This window comes from Rhinichthys klamathensis, unplaced genomic scaffold (assembly GCF_029890125.1).
Source record: "Rhinichthys klamathensis goyatoka isolate OS25496 unplaced genomic scaffold, OSU_Roscu_1.1 h1tg000126l_1, whole genome shotgun sequence".
Classification (NCBI taxonomy): Eukaryota; Metazoa; Chordata; class Actinopteri; order Cypriniformes; family Leuciscidae; genus Rhinichthys; species Rhinichthys klamathensis.
This window is the reverse complement of record NW_026606663.1, coordinates 278,441-294,460: the sequence shown is the minus strand read 5'-3', so window position 1 is coordinate 294,460 and position 16,020 is coordinate 278,441. Positions and strand designations below refer to the sequence as shown.

The window sequence follows — 16,020 nt, the reverse complement described above, 5'->3', positions numbered from 1 at the left end:
TTCCTGTAACCTTAGATTAACTCATAGCTCAAATTTAATTAAATTAGCTTAGAAAGGGGTGTCTGAAAGGAAAACTGCCTTAATTTGTCTCGCAAGTTTGAAGGGGTGACGTTTCTCATTTGCTCAGTATCACTTGCAATCTTAATTAAACAGGATTTCCGATTAGCAGTGTTGAGTTCATCAGTGTCCAAATGTTTACTTACCTTGACCACATGCATAGGTTATAAGGAATGTTCTTGGATCGTAGGAGATTCATCTCAAGTCCTAGTTTTTGGCTGAAATTGTGCTTTAGCTCATTTAACTACTGAGGGGTAAAAGGATTTTCTAGTGATCATAGCGATGGAGGTTGTATAGCCAGATCAATTGTGTATGTAGTTTATGATAGTTAACGACAAAATTCGGACACTTTTTGGCTATATAAACATTTGCATTTATTTTAACTGTCATGTAGTGCTAAAAGATATTCAAATGTTTTGCAAGATGCCAGATATGCTGATTTATTACATGAATATTTGTTTTGTGGAACTAAAAATAAAAAAGACAGCTTATTTTGTTTTGCAATTGAGAGCATATGGAAGCCATCATTTCACTACCCTGGAGTTTGAGTAGTCTTGTTTAAAGGAAAGCCTCCTGTGCATGTTTCCTTGAAAGCAGAAGACTTCACTTCTGAAAAGTTACATTTACTATTCAGTTAGTTGGGAATTAAAATAATCTAAAGTTTGGACTCCTGGATGTAATCCATAAATGTAACACTTTCAAGTTTGTTTGTATTTCTAGCTCAGCAGGTGCCCTGAAATAATCGCAGCACCTTTATAAACTTTCATTACGACTCTTGCTCATTTTCATAAAATTTCGAGGAATTTTGGTGGCAATTAAACATTAGTTTGAATAGATTTTCATTTAAGTGGTTGGATTCCAGCATTAGGGATTTTTTTTGGATTAACATCATAAAATATGCTGCACACCTACCACCAACAAGTAATGAGCTACACTTATCGCACAATTGATATCAACACAAAAGCTCACCTTCCTCTTCCACATAACCAGAACACAGGTCTGTCATGCTATTTACACTGCAGGCTCTGTTCATTTCAAACCAATGAATGTTGCTCTGTATTTATTTTGAAAGGACATAATGTATTCGATGATACACTATGCATAAGCCTGTACCATGTGGCACGCTCTACAAACATTGACACAGATAAACCATTATTCAGGTGGCTGACTCGTTGTTTGCAAGGGCCTAAATAATTGATTCATATTTCAGGTTAAAGTCACTATCCCCAAGCTGTGTCGAAGGAGAGCTGAAAGAAGTTTTTGACCTGGTAATCTTCACTGAACTGAGAATTATCTATTAAGCACTAACAATTTTCTGTCATGGACAGTATTCTATTATCCTGCAATACAAACCATTTTATATATAAAAAAGCTCAATAGTTGGTTAGCGGGAATTTTCTTTTTTATTTAGTAAATATTAAGAATTTTTCCATTTCAACAGCTCCATCTCCATTGATCTTTTAGAACAGTGTTTAGACTAGAGATAGATCTTAGATAATATTTTAGGGATTAGATGCTCTTGTATTTAACATTACAAGGTGAATGTTATTGACAGTTTACAGAGTAGAATTGTTTTTAATTTTAATCCAGTGATTCTCAACCAATAAGGTGCCTCAGCAAATATCCAAGGGGGTAGCAAGATTACTTAATATAATTAAAATATTATTCATTAAATAATTAATATAATTAATCAAGATTAATATATTATCCCCCCAAATAACTATTGTATTTCAGTTCTTAAAACTTCTGGAAAAGAAAATGAATTGTGATTTTGTCCTTTTTATTTTATATTTATATACTGTATAACAATATATTATTATGTCGACCCTTTGAATATTGTGTTGGGCAATGGGCGGCCTTCAGGTCTAAAAGTTTGAGAACCACTGGTTTAATCTTGTCTCTCTTTTGTTATATTTTTTATGCTACGGATTTCAAGCTATTCTGGAGGGACCGTAAAACAGAGCCCCGCCCACAAGTAGTGACCTCATTCTCAAGCTTTTGTGTTATTAGTGATGTTATTTTGGCCATGTTTGACCCTCACTTAAATACGTTGATATTACTTAATTTAGCTTTTTCATGCTGAAATTATTTTAACTTCATCTTTCTAGAATAATATTGATGGGCTACACCAAGCCTACAGTAGGTTCATTTAATTTTGAACAAGTCAGTAAACACTTGACCCTGACAGAATTGAGCGGGAAGTGAATTCACAACAAAGGTCATCATTTATTCTCTCACGCTGTCATGCAGTGGTCATAAGGATGTGTCATACCTGCTTTGTTGTAACTGCTGGGAATCTGCAGGGGTCTAAATCACGTAACAGGATAATCCCTGTTGGATCGGAGAGAGAGATGTAGTGACACCCTGGATCAGCAGATGGTCTGGTGCGGGACAGACGCACGGCTTAAGCTCACACTTACACACGAGAAGCACGTCAGCGTACAAAGCCAGACTCCCTCCACTTAACACAGAGCAGCTATGCTTATCCTTTCTTGAGCTGAGGGGCTGTGAGTTTGCATACATTGTAAACATTGTTTCCATTAGCCAGTGTTTGGATGTTTTGGATTTTAAACTCAGTTACCTAATGAGGAAATAACTGCCTTTGAGGTGATTGCTCTGTCTGGCCATAGGATGTTTTCCCCCCTTTTGGAAGAGTGTGGGGGGCATAGTTTCAGTACAGAGGTTATACACGTGTATTGTGAGCGCTGTCTTATTGGAAATTTATAAGTCCATTAGCCGGGCAATTCTGGTTGACAGTTTTACTGTCCTTTGTTGAATGTTTACTTTTATCATAGCATGTCAATAAACTTGTACAAAGCACACATACACACCCTTCCTAAAAGACTGAAGTTTATCTTGTAGTTAAGAAAGGGTTTTTTATCTTCTCGTGGGTGGATTGATGGCAGAGTGTGTGATGGTGACAATGCTGTTGGTGGTTGGACTGCTCTCATTCCATGCCTCTCCACAAAAGTATGCTATTGAACTTTGAAATCAGTCAGAGGGAAGAGTTTTGAACTGAAACCACTTGAATGAGCATTAGGGATGTGCAAGAGCAGTCATAATTTACCAGTCGTGTGGTTGTCTGAATTTGATATTTTTCTCAGATGTTCATGTTGTGATGTTGTGATCTGTATGATGATGATTGGATCTGTATGTGAGCTTGCAGTCAATTGTAAGTGGTGGGGTTTTAGTGTCATAACATCACGAGAAGTTATGACATTTTCATTAAAAAATAAATGGTCAAAAAAGATTGACATGCATTTGATGAATTATTCATAATAAGATCAATAGCTTGCATTTAGAAAATTTCAGTTTATGCTGACTTTATACTCATGGCGTGTAAATGAAAGTAAAATGTAAGTACCAGCTTTATATGCAGCGACAACTATAGTCAGCCAAGGTAGGTTGATTCCCCCCACAAGACATGTTATTCTAATGTTGATCTAGCTTACTGCTAGTCCCATACAGACAAACTAACACATAGAATAGCTTTATAACTTTCAACACACTCAAATGCATTTTAGTGTGATTGTGTAGACCAAGTGAAACAGCGCTGCGTTCGTCTAATAAACTGACCTGTGTGAGTATTAATTCAGCATTTGCGGGTAGTTCGGTAGAATGAAATGTCCTTATTCCTTTATATCCGTGAGACTCGCGTGTGGCGCTGATATCTGTCTCTTATTAGCAATCGCGACCTGCTTCATACCACAGTCATGTTAAAAACATCAATGCATTCACTCATCCATAAACATTTGATCCATCAGCATGACGACAAGTTCCATTATTCCGCTTATGTGTCATCAACCTACACATTTGTTATTGTAAGAGGTTAGCGACCCCTAGCAGCGAAAAAAATTACATATTGAATCCCCTTTAATTACATCCCCTTTAATTACATATTAAAGGGGATGAATTTAGAGATGCAACTTCTAACAACATGCTAAAGTATAACATGCTGTCGTTGTAAAAAACAAAGCAGTCTAAACATTAAAGCTAAAACAAAATTAGATAAACTAGGACCTGACTAATCAAATGGTCAGTTGGTGGACACAGCTAGTGAACCTTCCTGAGTGAAAGAATTTGCTGTGCCTCTGAATGCTTGGAAAGCTGGCAAACTTGTTTTGCTCTGGTAATTATTGAATCATCTCCGGGCCTGTCATCCTTCGACCTTAACCTGAAGTTAACAATTCTGCCTTTCCACAATACCAGGTCTTTTCCAATCCATCGCAGACTTACAGAGCTGAGAGAGGAAGCTAGAGGAAGAGGAAGCAGGCTTGGCTCTCTTAGCTTAGCTTATGCCAAGTTAGTAGTGAGTCTGTCCTTTTCTTTTATTCTAAGAAGTTTCCGTTTTTTACTACTGCTGCTCCCCATGTGCTTTATTAATGTGCTGCAGGTGAAAGACTCCCTGCCTAACTGATTGAATCAAAAGTAGAATTGTCTGTTCTGTGATTATAATCGGTGTGCGGCTGAACACCGTGTAACGCCGGGAACACCGACTATAGCAGCCAGCCTAGCGCCTTCTACTAGTAGTGATAATGTGCATATCATACAGTGTCTGCTGTTTTTGTTTTGTGTAGGTGTGTCTCTTCTGTAGCATAATTTCACAAATCTAAAAAACAGATTCTGTTTTTGATTTAAATCTTGAAATGAAATTTTCAAATTCAGTTACAAAACAACTGCTCATGCTACATGCGTGTAGCATCTTTGTTTGGATCACGAGTGGTTGGCTCTAATTTCAAATGGCTACAGATATTTTTTAAGTCTAGTGTCTCTTTTGAGCAAATAAACAACAAATAAATTAGCTTAAAGAAAAAAAAAATTGGCAACTTGATTTGATTGTAACTGACATAGTCAATATTTAATTTATTTATTTTGTAAAGTGGTGGTGAGTCAGTATGTGATGCTACTGGGCTGGCTTTTGTAACAACCACAACGTTTTTATCTCCTGACCAGATCGTTTCTTCCTCATCAGTAGAAAACAGACAATTAATTTCACCACAGATTAACAACATGTAGCACATCTGTCAAACAAGCTGTCTCCTGGCGTGTGGAGCGGTGGAGAACACTGACTGGACCCAGTCCTGCGAGGCTGTGACTTGCAACAGCTGCAGCCGGTATGACGCAGGGAGTGTCTGGAATCAGAGAGGACTTGCTCCCATGCACACACACACACCAAACAAAAGTGATAGCCAGTAGAGTTTGGTGTGTATATTTGAATTTTCATGCATATATCTGTGGCGATATTAGTCAGAGTGTGACTGTTTTGACACGTTTATCAATTGTTTGTTCACAATTTTTGTTTGACATTATCCAGTTATTTTCAAGTGGGCCGTAGGCCTCAAGAGCACATAAACTGATTGGCTTTTCCATTAGCCATAGAAAAAACGCCACACACACACCTCCTGAGACAGATTGAATGATAGAAATATGTGGAGGAAAGAGAGCTCAGTGGGCTGGAAAGAGAAGTCAGGTGAGTGTTACCATGGTGGCAGGAGAGGATATAATGTTATAATGAACGTGTGTGTACTCAATCATGTGCTCATCCACGTCCCCCTGCAGTTGTCTAAGGAAAACTCTGCACTGCAGATTAGTCGTAGGATGGCGAGGGATCAGACATCCCCGCCACAGCACCTTAAGCTGATTTTAAAAGGAACAGGTTTTTGGAAGTGTGCGTTATTTGGAGGACATCAGGCTGACGAGGCTGCCTGTCTGTCTTGTATTTGCAGGCTTTCGATTTGATGGGCAGGCTGAGATGTGGTGTTTTCTCATGCTTAAGATATTGAGAGCTGTTTTTGGTTGTTTATTCTGGCAGTACGATGCTTCATTGGTATGAAGAACCAAACCGAGCTACTTTCCTGCATTACTGGAGTGTCTGTCTCACTGGAACCTTTTTTATTTGTTCTCTGACAGCTCACAACGCGCTTGCGTTAAACCAGCGATAAGGTGTCGTAGGGGCCTGGATTTCATTAAAAAACACTCATATGCACAAGGTTTACTTTCTTTTCTTTCTCCCTTTATATTTACACACATCCCTCTAACACACACACACATTTCCCCTCGGGCTTTGCTGCTGTTCCAGGACCGGTCTTATTCTGAATCCACTGCATTAATAAGAGGCGACTGGATCTGGTTCCAGGTAGAAGCTGTTTCCTTCTGGCTGTCCCTTCCAGCAGTGTCACCCTGTCCAAATCACTCTGTTTACCCAAGAGAAACAACCGTCTCACACCCTCTTCTGCTCTCACTGACTTTATACTTTGCAGTCTTTCAAAACATCATAGCAAATACCAGAATAATCAGTATTTTGGTCAATATTGTTCTAGATATATCTTGAGATTTATAGTGTTCATTTATAGTGTTTTTACCAAACAGTCAACAATCATTGTAGAAGTAAAATATGTATACAATAATCAAGACATGTTTTCAGTACAGTATTTAGCTGCAAGGAATGAACAGGAATAACAAACAAAATAATAAGTGATATTTTCCTACATATTTTTTACATTTTGTGTCTGGGATGAGCGTGTGATGCCACTGCTGAGAGAGAACTTGCTGCGTCATTGCTGGACTGAAAATCTAAATACTGTCCAGTAGTTCATAATTCATCAACTGATTTATGGCCATTTTGAGATTAATAATACCAACCATTGCCAGTTCCCATTTGGATGATTGACAGTAGTCAGTCAAGATTCTGCCTCAAGTCAGTTCTGGAATTATCTGACAGCCTTGACAATGAACAGTGCAAATATGTTGTTGTTTTTTTGTTGTTGTTGTCAAATTTAATATAAAAAAAAGTGTTTGCCATTTTTATGTTTCATCATTTCTGTCAATTGTATCTTATTTCCAACCTTGATCTCTAGAACTGTATCTGTAACTGAACTTGGACTTATTACAATATTAGATAGAAAGATGCCCTGGACTTGGCATTCAAAACGTTGCTGGTTCAAACATGAGTTATCACACCTATGACCTTGAGCAAAACACTTAACTCCAGGTTGTCCCAGTGACATTCTAAGCGCTTTTGTCTGCTAAATGACCACTACTGACATGGATGTCTACACTTTTGAATCACTGCGGTTGGAACATTGTGGAATAGCAGCTGCTGAACTACATTTGCATTTCCTGAAGGAACTGCCAGTACTTGCAAGACAGCAAAAGAATAGTAAGCAAGAGAGCATCAGGAAAAGGGCATGACTGGACAGATTGGAGCAGTACATGTCAAAGAGATGGGCAGGGTTGTGATAAATGAGTCAAGATGATGATAACACTCCACCGTGTGTCTGTTGTCATGGAAGAACAACTGACCAGCAGGAAAGGAAAGGAAGGGATGGAGAACGAGATGAAAGTCAATAGTCTTCAACTGGAGTTAGCCTGTGATTTGTCAACAGTGAGGACACTAAGGTTGATGAGCCAACAGAGGATGAAAAATAAAGCAAGCAGACAGAACGAGTGAAAAGGCCACAACAGGGGCACTTCTCTGGAGTGCAGAGTAGATGTGAGAGAAGAATGAACAATTAATGAAATCCCTCACCTTTTCCAATATGTGTAGGAGTGAGTGACCCTACTGTCTGTTCAGAGTCTGGGCTGACTAAGTGCTGATACATAGTTTCGTGTCCTGTGACGTGTTGGGATCTGTGAGAGCAGGAGCAGCTTGCACATATGTGCACACATTTTCTCAATGTGTTTTTCAGAGCTGTAGGACTCAACTGAATTAAATCAAGCCAATTCATTTTTGCTGTGTAGCATCTGTTAGTAAATCCAGAACAGAAATGAGACTTAGAGCTCCATGGCACCTATTACAAAAAAAAGTACTGCGATTGTACAGTGATATATGGTTTTGTATTGTAACTGTAAAAGCAGTAATGCATTCTGGCAGCAGGTTTCCTTCCCCTTTGCACTTTTTTCGCCTAATTTTACATGTGTTTTTTCTGAACTGTGAGCTTGACTACAGAGATTTACACTCTCTCTCTAATGGGTGCATTTGAGGTTACCGGCCTATGATGCTCATGCTAAAGTTTCATCATTGTATTGACTTGCTTACAGAAGTTATTTTGCTGTAGCCATTGATAGACATGAAAGAAACTTATTGATTTAACTTGATGTTTTTATTGTTTAAGGAACTTGGAAAGAGCACCTGCAAACATACATAAACGGCTCCAGCTGGATTGGTATTTATGATTCATTATAAAAAACACACAGTTCTGATTGGATGAGCCATGTTGCTGTTGTAAAAGCTGATAAACATCTTGAACGTGTTACTGCACATTCAATATTAATTAGTAAGTTTCTACGTTGCTTGGCAGGCATAAACACCCTACAGCTAGCTAGACCAATGAACTCTATTCATTTGTGGACATGTTGTCTGATTATTACACTACAGTTCAAAAGTTTCAGGTCAGCAAGTTTTTTGTTTAAGAAATGAATACTTTTATTCAGCTAGGATGCATTAAATTGAGCAAAAGTGACAGTAAAGACATTTATAATGATACAAAAGATTTCTATTCCAAATAAATCTGTTCTTTTGAACTTTATATTAATCAAAGAATCCTGAAAAGATTTACCATATTTTCATAAAAATATTAAGCTGTGCAACTGATTTCAACATTGCTAATAAAAAAAAAAGGTTTTCTGAGCAGCTTATCAGCACATCAGAATGATTTCTGAAGGATCATGTGACTGAAGAATAAAGTAATAATGCTGAAATTACTGTATTATATTATAGAACAGTTACTATTAGTTGGTAAAAAAAAACAATATTGCACTATATTACTATTTTTAGTATATTTTTACTCAAATAAATGCAGGCTTGGTGAAACTTTAAAAAACATAAATTCTTACCGACCCCAAAAAATCACACAAATAATGGTTTTAAATTCTATTTTCACTGACCGTTTGCTGAAACAGAAATATAAATTGTATTGTGTTCGTTTTGTGGAAAGTTCCTACTATCTATTGGAATTTTATTGGAATCTATTGGAATTTGTTTTAAACCATACAGTTGCTGGTCTAGAATGCTCATTGTCATCAAAGGTTTATGCTGATCCAATCTCAGGACTCTTATACACCTGTTGATGTTTCGTTTAACCGTTCATAGCAGTCAATCCAGTGTTCCTGCTTTCTGAATCTCTCTGTTTCTCTCTCTCTGAGAGTCCATGACATCATGGACCTGACCGCACAGTGAGAAAGCAGCACTTAGCCCAATTGGATTTTAGAGATGGTCACTGAACAACACATCATTTATTTATCTCTTCAGTAATGGGATAAAAAGAGAAAACGAGAGAGATCGCACAAAGGGAGGAGCGTGAGTGGACAGAAAAAAAAGGTGGAAGGGGAGCCACTCAAAGCCATTTCTCTTTCTCGAAGCCTTTATCAGATCACAGCCATCAGTGGATTTGTGTTTATTCTACTTCAAACTTGATTTATAATGCAGTGGATAGATTACATGTGGAAGATGCAGCAAATGATAAAAACAAAATGTTTTATTACACATACTCAAAGTGTTTAATTTATGTGTGTGGTGTTTATTTTCTCTACATTCCAGCAGTCGTTGTACGGCCGTCTCTCAGGCCTCAGCCATCAGATTAACTGTTCTGTAGGGAGCCGAATATTAAATGTCCTGTATTAATTCTGTTAGGTAATAAAGACATCTGCTGCCCTAAACCGAACGCACACGCACATCACTCACAGCGGTCACCGTTCGTTCTTTCAGAGAGATGTTTATTAGGTAGCACTTCTCAGAAAAGCTTTAAGCCACCCATGATCCTACACCCACTTGTATTTCAACAAATATGATGAAAACATCATCACTTCGTGTTTGTGTGTGTGTGTGTGTGTGTGTGTTCATGAGAAGTACTGTGAATGCTAAGGCTGTGTGATGTTAGTGTGGTGGTGATGTTTTTAGATTAATATTTGATCCTTTAAGATTGAAGCTGATGTCATTTCTGAGAATCATGCTTTGGGGCTGTCAGAGAATTTGAAGTCTTTTTGGTAGAAGATCCACATGCGGTTAGTGAAGGCCTCCGACAGGAACATAGAAACACGAATACATAAACACCCTGGGACATCTTTACTTTTTTTTCAGTCTTTATTATATTTTGTAATATTTTCTTACAGTTTGAGGTCTGGCTCATTTTAGACGAGTAGCGCACAATGCATTGAGTTCATGATTTGAATTCCTACTAGTGGATCACTGCTGCTGCAGATGACTGTGTGTTTGGTGCACATGTGCATTCTTTTCAACTAGGGTGTTGTCTGGCGTCATGCAGACAACTCTAGTTAAGATGCTTGACATGGAGTATACACGACAAGACCCAATACCAACAGCCCTGCATTAGAAACTGCTTTTCCATGCTGACACATAGTCAAGAGTAAAAAAACCCTCTTGGCTTATTCTTTGTCACATGATCAGGTCTCTACCATGATTGGTGGTGCGTAACATAATTGTTTATAGGCTGGGAAGACCTATGTATTCATATTATGCATTTACACTGCAGAAGCAGTTTGTTTGTGTGTCTGTTTGATTGGCCTGCAATAAGAAATCTTGAAAGGTTTCCCATAGAGGCTATGACCTTGTATCCTTTTAGAGATCGATGCTCGTTATTTCAGGATGGGCAGTTATATTAATCTTGGACGCTTTCTTTCTAGAGTGGACATCTTTACCTCGTGCACATTGCATTCGCCCAGAGTCATTTACTATTCTTGCTAATAATAGGGCAGAATGCCTGCTATTAATTATGTCACTGAACGGTTGCATTGACTGCATCACAGGCACTGTTTACACCTGGGATTCATATCCATCTCAGGGTGATTTGAGCACATCGGTCATTTCCAGATAATGAAAGTGAACCAAATGACCAAAAAACACCATTTAAAAACATCATAAAAGTCCCGTCTTCTGAAGCCAAAGGAGAAACAGAATTGATTTGTGTGAGAAACTGTATTTTTGATCAAATATATGGACTTTTTTAGGAACATTAAAAAAACCTAAACTTTTCAAGTGGTTCTTCACTGATAATGTTTGTGTTCTGAGAGGTGTTGGAGGTTCAGGGGTTAAATGTGCTGAATTGTTCTCTCTGTGTTTAATCCTCAGATCATCAGAAGCTGGAGAGAGAGGCTCGGATCTGCCGTCTGCTCAAACACCCCAACATAGGTGAGTCTCAACAACATGCTTGTGCTCAATATGCTCAATGCAGGGGGTGCAGATTCGAGTCCGGGATGCAACATGTCCTGATCCCATTCTCCCCTCAATAATCAAGGACAATAGTGGATGTACAGTGAGACATACTGTACAAACATGCTTCACAGTCAACACAAGATTATTTGCATGGAATGAGAAAGGATGTGGCTGACACGACAGATCACACAGACAAAATCTCCTGCTTATGCAAAATCATGGAAATGTCTCAGGCTTTGTCCCTTCAGGCTCACTTCAGTGTGTGTGAACAGCTGAGTGCTGTGGTAAGATGTTTCTGCATGGTGATAAAGGACACTGAGGTAATCACCAGGTGCAAAAGAGAAAGTTAGAAAGTTTGTGAATTCAAGATCAAGCTTTTGTGGAATCTGAAGTTATGAGGACTCGAAGGAATACAACAGGATTAAAACAAAACGGTCGGAACTGTTTGAGAAAATATCCTTTAACCGTGATTAAATGACTCACACCAGACAGGGAATATTCACAACAGGGAATATTCACCCAGAAGTTGCAATTTTGTCAGCATTTACTTTCCTTCATGTTTATTCATGTTATTATTTTCTTCCGTGAAACACAAAATGAGAGGTTAGACACAATGTTCAAGCTGCTCCTTTTTATACCAAAGCAAATTAAACTCCAAAAAGGACAGAGATGCCACATAAAATTAGACCATAAGACTTTGGCTATTCCAAGTTTTCTGAAGACATACTATACCTTTATGTAAGGGACAATCTGACATGTGTGTCATTGTTCATTGATAATCATTAGTAGCCACAATCGTCACTTGATGTCTCTCTTTTTTGTGTTTTTTTTATGTAGCGCTCATTTTTTTCTTTCTAGGAATTGTCTCCCTTCCCACCCCCTTATCTCATCTCTCCTCTCACGCTTTTCTCTTTCTCCTGTATTCCCTCCCTTCCATTCCCAGTGGCCTAAATCTGTCTTTTGTACCCTTTACTGTTTAACCGCCTTAAATGGCCCTTTCTTTCTCTGTCATGTTCTCTTTCTCTTTTTTTACTCTTTCTCCCTCTCACTCTCTCTCAAAGGATCAGATTGTCATGTTTTCTGCATGGACTGCCAGTAAACTCCTAACAAAAAGAGCAATCAAGTGTGTATATAAGAGAGAGAGAGAGCATGCTCAAGGAGCACATGGCCTATGGCAGCAAAGACTCAAACTCGTTCTTTTCCGCTTCCTTTTTCTTGAACACATAGACTGTACACATGCAGGGTAACTTACAGCTTTTGTACATGTTACCAACAGCGGGGTTTGTTGTTAATAAACCCTCTTCTAAAAAAACAGCAGATATGAACACATGACTGCCGTTGGCCCACAGACTCATAGCTAGAGCAGATAGTGTGACATAAGCTCTGTCACACACACGGCCCACATGCATCTACATTCATTCTTCATGTTATCTCACTCAGAGCTACGTCTTCAGGCATGCGTTTTCAGTGCAACAAAATGTAAGAAAGGAACAATGCATCCCTGTGGAGCTCTTCAACAGATTGTGAAAATTCACCCAACACTGGTGTTTTTGCAGAATTTCTTTTTCCGCTAAGCAAAAAAAAACTCACCTACCAATAAAATAAAAGATTTTGATTTATGTGTCCGGTACTGATATTCGAAAAAGATGTCAAGATTTGTGATATTACCGGATATCAAGGGATCATAAAACTATGCTAATAAAAAAGGAACTTTTATTGGTCAGTCAGATTTTTCTTATAATATGGTTAGTTCATTGTATGGTTATAACAATAGACAGATAAAGATAACTGAACAAAGATACAAAATAAATTAGCAAATAAATGTTCAGAAATATTGAAAAAATAATAATAATAATAAAGTAATATAAAACAGTGCTTCTCACAGCTCTGCACATTTTATATGGTCGATAAGGTTTTTTTTTTAATTATTTGACAGAAGTATCTCATGCTCACCAAGGCTGCATTGATTTGATTAAAAAAAAACAGTAAAAACAGCAATATTGTGAAATACTATTACAATTTAAAATAAATGTAATTTATTCCAGTGATGGCAGTTTTTAAAAAATCTTTCTAATATGCTGATTTGGTGTTCAAAAAACATATCTTATTATTATCAGTGTTGAAAACAGTTGTGCTGCTTAATATTTTTGTGTAAACCAGGAAAAATTTACAGCATTTTTTTCAAATAAAAGTCTTTTTTACATTAACATTATAAATGTCTTTACTGTCACTTTCATAAATGTAATACATACTTGCTGAATAAAAGTATTTCTTTCTTTCGAGGAAAAAAAAAAGTACTTACCCCAAGTATTTAGTATATTGTGTATTTTATAAATATGTTTTATACACATCTGCAGCAGCTACATTACTACAACACACACCTGACTAATATTATTGCTTTTTTCCATTTTAGTTTTAGACCAGTGAAGTGCCAGTACTCTAGTTCAAGTCAAAAGTATTAGGGCAAGTTTTATTGCTCTAGAGTACTAGAGCAATAACTAGTGTCATCTCCATCAGAGTACAACACAAATCACCTCTATCCACACCTCACTTCTCTCAGGCCAACCTGTTAAAATCTCTCTCCATTCACACACTGTTCACAGCACCATGAGTCTGAATTGTGTTAAAACACAGTCCTCCTGTCAGAATGTGTGTGTTTGTGTCAGCGCCGCGGGTGATCCTGGGTGTATGTGGAGATAATATAATTCTGCTTTGTCCTCTCTGCCCTCCTCTAGCACAGCCACCTCTCACATGTCTGAGATTAATGCTCGCTGTCATTTACACAGACCCACACACAATGAGAGCGAGCCGAGGGGTCTCTTAATGCCTGCGTGTGTGTGAGATCTGGCAGGTGCACTGTTTCAAATCTGTAACTACCAATGACAAATTCATTACTTTCAATCAGGATAACAAATGTTCCTTGCCTTACTTGTAATGCCACCGTTCCCTCAGTAATGTGAACCTCAGTACCTCCTCTGACACGAATGATGTCAGCTGTGATTCTTTTTAATTTAAAGTGGTCATGAAGTCAGTGTTTCTTTTTTCACAGCTCGGTCTTATTGTGCACAATATATCAAGGCACATTGTTTCAAAGAAAAACAAATGCGATAGTGTTGCCTTCTAATGTAACTTGTATCCTTTGAAGAGAAAACAGTCCCATAATAATGCATTGCAACAAATACAAAAAAATCCTAGATGTTGGCCGAGCATGAGAAAATGTTGTCTATAAATAAACTTATAATTCATTCAGTTCTAAAATAGTTCAGTGTAATTAAAAATGTTCAATTAAAATGTAAGCCAAATAAAAATGTAAATATATTTAATTTAATTTTGCCCAGTATTTGTATGTCATGTATCCTTATTAGTGTCAGTCTTATCACTCTCCCATGTCATTGTGGTTAATAAAAATGGGATTTATTAACTTAAATTACCTGGAACAACTTATCCCCCCCCCCCCCCCCCCCCCCAGACCTGATGCTGTCTGCGTTTCCATTGCGGTCTGAAGCACCCTGAAGATTTGGCAAATTAGTCCAGTGACGTAAGACTGTGCGCGATTTTACAGTTCACGCTGGATTTTGTCCTCTACATATAATCTTAATAAAGCCTGATCTTCGTCGTTGGTCCATCGAACATATTTTAAACTCCATTGTCGATTCGAATAGCAAACAACTGTTAATGCATGCACCGCAACAGAATTAAAAAAATGGTGGTTGAAATAAAATGCTGCTTCGAGACAACCAATCAAAATGCTGCGTGAACTCAACCCATCAGCATGTTCAGCGCCCAAGTCCCACCCCCGAAAGTTCCTGAACTTTGAAAAAGTACTACCTTGCGAGCAGGGAATTTTTTCCCGGAACTTCATTTAGACCCTGGTTCCTGTGGTCGAAACACACAGAGTACCACCCCAAATTCCCTTGTTCCTGTGGAAATTTCCAGCGGTGGAAATGCTGTTTTATATTACATCTTGTAAAAAGGGGCATAATAGGTCTCCTTTAATATGTAAATAGACCCAGGCCTTGTCCACACGGACACGAGTATTTTTAACCGGAGTTTTTCCTCCTGCAGTTAAAAAAAAATCCTGTCCACACATGCTCGGTTTAAAAAAATCTACATCTACATAAAAAAAAAAAAAAAACACGCTATCAAGCGCTGTCAAGAGCATGCCACACCAGCAGGCGGCGATATAACCCTAACCGTAAAGCCACGTTGGCCAATCAGAAGCCTAACAAAAAGTTATTACCGGTTCCGGTCGGCGGATAACGGCGCACAATCTGACGTCAAACACAGCGAATAACGGCGCACACTCTGACGTCGCAAGGCAAAAACACCGGTTTTACTGTCTACACGACAACACTGTAACCGGCGCTTCTGAAAATCCTCACCCTGGCAGGGGTTTTCAAAAATGTTCAGTTTCAGTGAGGACGAACGGCCGAACCGCGTAAAAAAAGTCACGGTTATAAAAATACCCGTGTCCGTGTGGACAAGGCCCAGTTTCTGTTAATAAAATCATTTTGAAAACAAGCTGCATTGTAAGCTGCACACAAGAATTACAACAATTACAGAAATACAGAAAATATCTTACCTTATATGGTGTATAGCATTCGAATATTATGTTGTGGTTGAGAACCACTGTCCTGTGCTATTTGTGTGGCATGTGGAGTTGCTCTCTATGTGCACCGTTCCAAATGGGTCACTTACGATGCTGCCTTAGAAGGCATTAGGCAGCAAGGTTGGGGTTTTGTAATTGAGCTAATGAGGATGACTTCATGGGCAGGTCAAGAAAAGGATAAAAG

The 16,020-nt window shown here is 38.2% G+C and overlaps 1 protein-coding gene across 30 annotated transcripts in view; it reads left to right on the top strand.

The window, feature by feature from the left end:
* camk2g2 (calcium/calmodulin-dependent protein kinase (CaM kinase) II gamma 2) overlaps positions 1-16,020 on the top strand; it is a 63,001-nt gene that overhangs the window by 12,453 nt on the left and 34,528 nt on the right. For all 30 annotated transcript variants that reach the window (XM_056256276.1, XM_056256280.1, XM_056256277.1 and 27 more), the window contains exon 3: positions 11,144-11,203. In XM_056256276.1, coding sequence (XP_056112251.1) covers positions 11,144-11,203 — 60 coding nt within the window. The remainder of the gene's footprint in view (positions 1-11,143; positions 11,204-16,020) is intronic.